This window comes from Columba livia, chromosome 33 (genome assembly GCF_036013475.1).
Source record: "Columba livia isolate bColLiv1 breed racing homer chromosome 33, bColLiv1.pat.W.v2, whole genome shotgun sequence".
NCBI classification, from domain to species: Eukaryota; Metazoa; Chordata; class Aves; order Columbiformes; family Columbidae; genus Columba; species Columba livia.
This window is the reverse complement of record NC_088634.1, coordinates 150,295-159,450: the sequence shown is the minus strand read 5'-3', so window position 1 is coordinate 159,450 and position 9,156 is coordinate 150,295. Positions and strand designations below refer to the sequence as shown.

At 62.4% G+C, this 9,156-nt stretch overlaps 1 protein-coding gene across 2 annotated transcripts; it reads right to left on the bottom strand.

Annotated features, from left to right (window-relative positions):
* TRAPPC1 (trafficking protein particle complex subunit 1) lies at window positions 1-8,288 on the bottom strand. 2 transcript variants are annotated; one of them, XM_065044194.1, is made up of 5 exons: window positions 8,237-8,288; window positions 7,660-7,758; window positions 5,607-5,677; window positions 3,397-3,535; window positions 1-1,802 (listed from the first exon to the last, which is right to left on the bottom strand). In XM_065044194.1, the coding sequence occupies exons 2-5, from the start codon at window positions 7,756-7,758 to the stop codon at window positions 1,674-1,676; spliced, it is 438 nt and encodes a 145-aa protein (XP_064900266.1). In that variant the 5' UTR covers window positions 8,237-8,288; the 3' UTR covers window positions 1-1,673. The 2 variants fall into 2 exon arrangements, with proteins under 2 accessions (XP_064900266.1, XP_064900265.1); XM_065044193.1 differs by having other exon boundaries at window positions 8,229-8,283.
* Window positions 8,289-9,156: the final 868 nt, after the last annotated feature.

Genomic DNA, 9,156 nt, shown 5'->3' with positions numbered 1-9,156 from the left:
AACCATCAAAACCCTTTTTATTCAATTTTTGGAGGGGGGTGGGACCCCCTGACAGGGTTTGGGGGTCCCGGGGGGTTTTGGGGACCCCCCCTCAAGTTTTGGGGTTCAGGGAGTTGAAACAGGGGAACCCCCAAATGAAGGTTCATGGGGGTTTGGGGTTCATGGGGGGGGCAGCGCATTTTGGGGGGTCCCATTGAAATTTGGGGGGTCACAGAGATTTGGGGCTCCCAGGGGGGGTTCAGGGGTGTCTGGGGGGTTCAGGGGTGTATTGGGACCCCCCCAAGTTTTGGGGTTCAGTTGGGAGGGGTGTTACATTAGGGGAGACCCCAAATGAAGGTGTTGAGGTGGGAGCATAACAAGGGGGGGGGGGGGCAGCGCATTTTGGGGGGTCCCATTGAAATTTGGGGGGTCGCAGAGATTTGAGGCTCCCAGGGGGGGTTCGGGGGTGTCTGGGGGGTTCAGGGGTGTATTGGGACCCCCCCAGGTTTTGGGGTTCAGTTGGCAGGGGTGTTAAATTAGGGGAGGCCCCAAATGAAGGTGCTGAGGTGAGAGCAGGCCGGGGGGGGGGGCAGCGCATTTTGGGGGGTCCCAAAGGAATTTGGGGGGTCGCAGAGATTTGGGGCTCCCAGGGGGGGTTCAGGGGTGTCTGGGGGGTTCAGGGGTGTATTGGGACCCCCCCAGGTTTTGGGGTTCAGTTGGGGGGGGCGTTGAATTAGGGGAGGCCCCAAATGAAGGTGTTGAGGTGGGAGCAGGCCGGGGTGGGGGGGTGCAGCGCATTTTGGGGGGTCCCAAAGGAATTTGGGGGGTCGCAGAGATTTGGGGCTCCCAAGGGGGGTTCGGGGGTGTCTGGGGGGTTCAGGGGTGTATTGGGACCCCCCCAAGTTTTGGGGTTCAGTTGGGAGGGGTGTTACATTAGGGGAGACCCCAAATGAAGGTGTTGAGGTGGGAGCATAACAAGGGGAGGGGGGCAGCGCATTTTGGGGGGTCCCAAAGGAATTTGGGGGGTCGCAGAGATTTGGGGCTCCCAAGGGGGGTTCGGGGGTGTCTGGGGGGTTCAGGGGTGTATTGGGACCCCCCCAAGTTTTGGGGTTCAGTTGGGAGGGGTGTTACATTAGGGGAGGCCCCAAATGAAGGTGTTGAGGTGGGAGCAGGCCGGGGTGGGGGGGGGGCAGCGCATTTTGGGGGGTCCCAAAGGAATTTGGGGGGTCGCAGAGATTTGGGGCTCCCAGGGGGGGTTCAGGGGTGTCTGGGGGGTTCAGGGGTGTATTGGGACCCCCCCAGGTTTTAGGGTTCAGTTGGCAGGGGTGTTAAATTAGGGGAGGCCCCAAATGAAGGTGCTGAGGTGAGAGCAGGCCGGGGGGGGGGGCAGCGCATTTTGGGGGGTCCCAAAGGAATTTGGGGGGTCGCAGAGATTTGGGGCTCCCAGGGGGGGTTCGGGGGTGTCTGGGGGGTTCAGGGGTGTATTGGGACCCCCCCAGGTTTTGGGGTTCAGTTGGGGGGGGCGTTGAATTAGGGGAGGCCCCAAATGAAGGTGTTGAGGTGGGAGCAGGCCGGGGTGGGGGGGGGCAGCGCATTTTGGGGGGTCCCAAAGGAATTTGGGGGGTCGCAGAGATTTGGGGCTCCCAGGGGGGGTTCGGGGGAGTCGGGGGGACACGATGGGGGGGTTTTGGGGTTCACGTGGGGCGGGGGTTGAAATAGGGGAGCCCCCGAATGAAGGCGTCGAGGCGGGAGCGGAACAGGTCGCTCTGCACCGGCTGCCGGGGGGGGCACAGGGGGTTCTTCACCACCAGCTCCACAAACAGCTGTTGGGGGGGGGGGACACCCCAAAAATGTCACTTGGGGGGGTCCCCGAAGCGACACAGGGGATTGGGGACCCCCCCCGAATACAGAGACCCCCCCAAAATGTCACCCAGGGGGACCCTGATATTGGGGACCCCCCCCAGAACCCAGAGACCCCCCCCCTAGAATCCAGGGACCCCCCAAAATGTCACCCAGGGGGACCCTGATATTGGGGACCCCCCCAGAACCCAGAGACCCCCCCCTAGAATCCAGAGACCCCCCAAAATGTCACCCAGGGGGACCCTGATATTGGGGACCCCCCAGAACCCAGAGACCCCCCCCTAGAATCCAAGGACCCCCCAAAATGTCACCCAGAGGGACCCTGATATTGGGGACCCCCCCAGAACCCAGAGACCCCCCCCTAGAATCCAGGGACCCCCCAAAATGTCACCCAGGGGGACCCTGATATTGGGGACCCCCCTAGAACCCAGAGACCCCCCCCTAGAATCCAAGGACCCCCCAAAATGTCACCCAGAGGGACCCTGATATTGGGGACCCCCCCAGAACCCAGAGACCCCCCCCTAGAATCCAGAGACCCCCCAAAATGTCACCCAGGGGGACCCTGATATTGGAGACCCCCCCAGAACCCAGAGACCCCCCCAAAATCCCACCTGGGGGGACCCCGGTGTCCAGGCCCAATTTTAGGCCTCAGGGGCAGATTTGGGGGCTCAGGGGCTGATTTTTGGGGTGATTTTGGGGGGGTTTGGGGTCAGGGGATTTGGGGGTGAAATGTGGGGGTTCAGGACAATTCAGGGCGCAGATTTTGGGGGTTCAGGTGGTTTTGGGGTCCCCTCATAGGGCTGGAGATGTGGGGCAGGTTTGGGGCCTAAGGCCCAAATTTTTAGGCCTCAGGGGCTGGGTTTGGGGTGTTTTTTGGGGTTCAGGGGCATTTTTGGGTGCAGATTTTTGGGGTTCAGGGCAATTTTTGGGTGCAGATCTTTGGAGTTCATGTTTTTTAGGGTCCCTTCACATGACTGTAGATGTGGGGCACATTTTGGGGCTGATTTTGGGGTCCAAACGCTGATTTTTGGGGCTATTTTTTGTGTCCAGGGGCTGATTTTTAGGCCTGTTTGGGGGGCCTGGTTTTTGGGTGCAGATTTTTAGGGTTCAGGGCATTTTTGGGTGCAGATCTTTGGGGTTCATGGTTTTTAGGGTCCCCTCACATGACTGTAGACGTGGGGTTGATTTTGGGGTTAATTTTTGGGTCCAAACGCTCATTTTTGGGCTGTTTTTGGTGCCCAAGGGCCGGTTTGAGGGCAGATTTGGGGCCTATTTTGGGCCTGATTTTGGGGTGCAAGCGCTTTTTGGGGTGCACATTTTTGGGGTTCACGGTTTTTAGGGTCCCCTCACATGACTGTAGACGTGGGGTTGATTTTGGGGTTGATTTTTGGGTCCAAACGCTCATTTTTGGGCTGTTTTTGGTGCCCAAGGGCCGGTTTGAGGGCAGATTTGGGGCCTACTTTGGGCCTGGTTTTTGGGGCCTTTTTGGCTTTTGGGGTACAGGCGCTTTTTGGGGTGCACTCTTTTGGGGTTCAGGGGTTTTGGGGGTCCCCTCACATGGCTGTAGATGTGCTGTAACGCCTCCCGGGCCGACGTGACCCCCGGGTCCGTATTGAGGACCAGCCGCAGCCCCGTGGGCGTCTCGTAGTAATGGAGCCGGTACTTGCTGGTGAGGAAGGACACGAAGCCGTCCCGCCTGCGCGGTAAGGACCCCAACGGCACGGGGGGGACCCCCAAACCCACAGGGGGTCCCCCAAAGCCATGGGGTCACCCCAAAACCCACACGGTCACCCCAAAGCTCTGGGGTCCCCCCCAAACCCCCCAGAGCCACCCAAATGCCTCAGGGAACTCCCAAATCCTTGGGGTCCCCCCCCAAATGTTTCAGGGACCCCTAAACCCTGGGGGTCACCCCAAAACCTACAGGGGGTCCCCCAAACCCATGGGGTCACCCCAAAGCCCACACGGTCACCCCAAAGCTCTGGGGTCCCCCCCAAACCCCCCAGAGCCACCCAAATGCCTCAGGGAGCTCCCAAATCCTTGGGGTCCCCCCCAATATTCCCCAAGAACCCCAACAACAAACAGGGGCCCCCAAACCTACAGGGGGTCCCCCAAACCCATGGGGACACCCCAAAGCCCACACGGTCACCCCAAAGCTCTGGGGTCCCCCCCAAACCCCCCAGAGCCACCCAAATGCCTCAGGGAGCTCCCAAATCCTTGGGGTCCCCCCCAATATTCCCCAAGAACCCCAACAACAAACAGGGGCCCCCAAACCTACAGGGGGTCCCCCAAACCCATGGGGACACCCCAAAGCCCACACGGTCACCCCAAAGCTCTGGGGTCCCCCCCAAACCCCCCAGAGCCACCCAAATGCCTCAGGGAGCTCCCAAATCCTTGGGGTCCCCCCCAATATTCCCCAAGAACCCCAACAACAAACAGGGGCCCCCAAACCTACAGGGGGTCCCCCAAATCCATGGGGACACCCCAAAGCTCTGGGGTCCCCCCCAAACCCCCCAGAGCCACCCAAATGCCTCAGGGAGCTCCCAAATCTTTGGGGTACCCCCGAATATTCCCCAGGGACCCCTAAATCCTGGGGGCCACCCCAAAACCTACAGGGGGTCCCCCAAACCCATGGGGTCACCCCAAATCCATGGGGACACCCCAAAGCTCTGGGGTCCCCCCCAAACCCCCCAGAGCCACCCAAATGCCTCAGGGAGCTCCCAAATGCTTTGGGGTCCCCCTAAATCTTTGGGGTCCCCCCCCAAGTTCCCCAAGAACCCCAACAACAAACAGGGGCCCCCAAACCTACAGGGGGTCCCCCAAATCCACAGGGTCACCCCAAAGCTCTGGGGTCCCCCCCAAACCCCCCAGAGCCACCCAAATGTCTCAGGGAGCTCCCAAATCCTTGGGGTCCCCCCCAATATTTCCCAGGGACCCCTAAATCCTGGGGGTCACCCCAAACCCACAGGGGGTCCCCCAAATCTATGGGGTCACCCCAAAACCCACAGGTTTACCCCAAAGCTCTGGGGTCCCCCCCAAACCCCCAGAGCCACCCAAATGCCTCAGGGAGCTCCCAAATCCTTGGGGTCCCCCTAAATGTTTGGGGTCCCCCCCAATATTCCCCAGGGACCCCTAAACCTTCGGGATCACCCCAAACCCACAGGGGGTCCCCCAAACCCATGGGGTCACCCCAAAGCCCACACGGTCACCCCAAACCCCCCAGAGCCACCCAAATGCCTCAGGGAGCTCCCAAATCTTTGGGGTACCCCCGAATATTCCCCAGGGACCCCTAAATCCTGGTGGCCACCCCAAAACCTACAGGGGGTCCCCCAAACCCATGGGGTCACCCCAAAACCCACAGGGTCACCCCAAAGCTCTGGGGTCCCCCCCAAACCCCCCAGAGCCACCCAAATGCCTCAGGGAGCTCCCAAATCCTTGGGGTCCCCCTAAATCTTTGGGGTCCCCCCCAATATTCCCCAGGGACCCCTAAACCCTGGGGGTCACCCCAAAACTGACAGGGGGTCCCTCAAGTCCCCAGGGTCATCCCAAAACCCACACGGTCACCCCAAACCACCAGGGTCCCCCCATATCTATGGGATTCTCCCCCAAAACCCCCAAGATGAAAAACCTTGGGGTCCCCCCAAATGCCCCCAATTCCTTGATGTCCCCTCTGTGTCCCCAACACCCCCGGGGTCCCCCAAGTCCCTGGTGTCCCCCCAATTGAGAGGACACCCCCAAATCCAATGGGGGGGTCCCCAAAAAGTGGATACATGTCGGTCGGGCTCATCTTGGCCACGAAGGAACGGAGGGAGAAAAGCATCCCGAACATGAGCTTGAACTCCTGGGGACATCGGGGACATTGGGGGGACATGGGGACACTGGGGGGACATGGGGACACTGGGGGGACAGGGGGACATTGGGGGGACAGGGGGGTCAGGGGATATGGGGACAGGGGGGCTTTAGGACCCTGGGGGTCACTGGGAGGGGTTTTAGGACCCCGGGGGTCACTCGGGGGGGTCTTAGGACCCTGGGGGTCACTGGGAGGGGTTTTAGGACCCCGGGGGTCATTCAGGGGGGTCTTAGGACCCTGGGGGTCACTTGGGGTGGGGGGTTTTAGGACCCTGGGGGTCATTCAGGGGGGTCTTAGGACCCTGGGGGTCGCTGGGAGGGGTTTTAGGACCCTGGGGGTCACTGGGAGGGGCTTTAGGACCCTGGGGGTCATTCAGGGGGTCTTAGGACCCTGGGGGTCACTGGGAGGGGCTTTAGGACCCCGGGGGTCACTCGGGGGGGTCTTAGGACCCTGGGGGTCACTTGGGGGGGGGTGGGGGCGTTAGGACCCTGGGGGTCACTGGGTGGGGGGGTTTAGGACCCTGGGGGTCACTCGGGACAATGGGCAATGTCCCATTGCTCCCACTATCCCCTAGTGCAGCCCAGTATCCCCCACAACCTCCCAGTACATCCCAGTGCCCCCCAGTATCTCCCAGTCCCATTGCTCCCAGTATCTCCCAGTGCCCCCCAGTATCTCCCAGTTCCATTGCTCCCAGTATCTCCCAGTGGCCCCCAGTATCTCCCAGTCCCATTGCTCCCAGTATCTCCCAGTGGCCCCCAGTATCTCCCAGTCCCATTGCTCCCAGTATCTCCCAGTGCCCCCCAGTACCCCCAGAGCTCCCAGTGCCCCCCAGTAGCTCCCAGTGCCCCCCAGTAGCTCCCAGTCCCATTGCTCCCAGTATATCCCAGTGCCCCCCAGTATCTCCCAGTCCCATTGCTCCCAGTATCCCCCAGTGCTCCCCAGTACCCCCAGAGCTCCCAGTGCCCCCCAGTACCTCCCAGTTCCATTGCTCCCAGTATATCCCAGTGCCCCCCAGTATCTCCCAGTCCCATTGCTCCCAGTATCCTCCAGTGCCCCCCAGTACCCCCAGAGCTCCCAGTGCCCCCCAGTATCTCCCAGTTCCATTGCTCCCAGTATATCCCAGTGCCCCCCAGTATCTCCCAGTCCCATTGCTCCCAGTATCCTCCAGTGCCCCCCAGTACCCCCAGAGCTCCCAGTGCCCCCCAGTATCTCCCAGTTCCATTGCTCCCAGTATATCCCAGTGCCCCCCAGTATCTCCCAGTCCCGTTGCTCCCAGTTTCCCCCAGTGCTCCCCGCTGGGAAATGGGGATATGGGACTGGAGGTCACTGGAGGATACTGGGGGACCCCGGTACCGGGGGACAGTGGGGGGCAATGCGACTGGGTATACTGGGAGCAATGGGACTGGGGGATACTGGGAGGTACTGGGGGCACTGGGAAATACTGGGGAGCACTGGGGGATATTGAGAGGTACTGGGATATACTGGGAGGTAATGGGGGGCACTGGGGGATACTGGGGGGCACTGGGGGATATTGGGAGGTACTGGGATATACTGGGAGGTAATGGGGGGCACTGGGACCAACAGGGGGCACTGGGGGATATTGGGGGGCATTGGGGTGCACTGGGAGATACTGGGAGGCACTGGGGCCACTGGGAAATATTGGGAGGTACTGGGGGATACTGGGAGCAATACAACATTGCCCATTGTCCCCAGTGACCCCCAGGGTCCTAAATCCCCCCCCAGTGCCCCCCAGGGTCCTAAATCCCCCCCCAGTGACCCCCAGGGTCCTAAATCCCCCCCCAGTGCCCCCCAGGGTCCTAGAGCCCTCCCAGTGACCCAAGTCATGTCCCCAGGTCCCATGTCCCCATATCCCCCCATGCCCCCTTGTCCCCCCAGGGTCCCCTTGTCCCCCCTGCCCCCCCACCCCCCCAGTGTCCCCTTGTCCCCCCCGTGTCCCCCTGTCCCCCCGTCACCTCCTCCCGGGGGATCCCCGTCCCCCTCCTCCGGTGCCATTCGCTGTAGTGCAGACACGTCCCCCCCCGGTCAAAGATGTACAGGTTGTGGATCGTCATCTGCGGGACACCAGTATGGACCAGTATGGACCAGTCCCAGCACCCCCAGTCCACCCCAGTACCTCCCAGTATCCCCCATTCCCATTGCTCCCAGTATATCCACTCGCATTGCCCCCCAGTGCTCCCAGTATCATCACCCCCAATACCTCCCAGTATCATCACCCCCAATACCTCCCAGTATGCCCCAGTCCCAGTGTCGCCCAGTACCTCCCAGTATATCCCAGTGCCTCCCAGTATCCTCCAAAGTCCCCCAGTACCTCCCAGTGCCCCCCAGTATCCTCCAGAGTCCCCCAGTATCTCCCAGCGCCCCACAGTATCTCCCAGTCCCAGTGCTCCCAGTATCCCCCAGTGCTCCCGGTATCCCCCCAGTATCCCCCCAGTCACCCTCAGCCCCTCCCAGTCTCCCCAGTATCCCCCAATATCCCCCAATATCCCTCCAGTATCCCTCCAGTATCCCCCAGTTCCCGCACCTCCGCACCTCCGCCCTCACTTCCGCCCGGCCCCGTCGCCGCCGCCGCTTCCGCTTCCGCCCTTACCCAACATGGCGCCGCGGTCGCGTCGGGCGGGAAGGGGCGTGGTCACGAGGAGGGGGCGTGGGCGTAGCCCCGGGAGGGCGGGGTCGAGCGGAGGGGGGCGTGGCGGTCGCAAGAAGGCGGTGTGGTCAGGGCGGTGATTGGCGCGCTGCAAGCGTGGGGGGCGTGGTCTGGCAGCGAGGGGGCGTGGTCGGGCCTTGAGTGACAGGCGGGGGCGCTTCGGGGCTGAAATCAGCGATTTTAGGGCTGAAAACGGCGATTTTGGGGCTTCTGCTGGGAACTGGAGGGGCGGGATCACACAAGGGGGGGGCCGAGGTCCCTGTGTCCCCCGCATTGTTCCCATTGTCCCCATGTCCTCCCGACAGGTGCCACCGTCTGTCCGCCCCCCCCCCCCAATCCCCGTCTCATTAAGCTGATTAACACCCACATGGGGGGGGCTGGTTGGCTGGTTGGGGGGGGGGATTAGGGCCCCCCCCCCGCTCAGGCCGCACACGGAGCTGGTGGCCGTGGGGGCACCCTGGGGACCCAGGCGTCCGGGGGGGACCCAGGCGTCCGGGGGGGGGCAACGGATCCTCCCCCCCCAACCCTGCCCCCCCCCCCCCAGCACCCACCCAGCGGGGCCTGGGGACAGGTAAGGGACCCCCCAACCCCCACCCTGCCTTCTGGGCCCCCGCCTGGACGCCTGGGTCCCCACCCGGACGCCTGGGTCCCTTCCTGAGGTATTCGGGTCACATATTGGGGTCCCTACCCGGACACCTGGGTCCCTTCCTGGACGCCTGGGACCCCTATTGGGTTATTGGGGGGGTCCCTTCCTGGATGCCTGGGTCCTCCTTTGGGGTCCCCACCCGGATGCCTGGGTCCCTTC

Bases quoted from the DNA above. Each gene is read 5' to 3' on its own strand.
- TRAPPC1 (XM_065044194.1), bottom strand. From the start codon at position 7,758: ATGACGATCCACAACCTGTACATCTTTGACCGGGGGGGGACGTGTCTG. The intron at 3,536-5,606 runs GTATCCACTTTT...CTTACCGCGCAG, and splicing joins AAGATGAGCCCGACCGACAT to GCGGGACGGCTTCGTGTCCT. The intron at 1,803-3,396 runs GTGAGGGGACCC...CCCCCCCAACAG, and splicing joins TACAGCACATCTACAGCCAT to CTGTTTGTGGAGCTGGTGGT.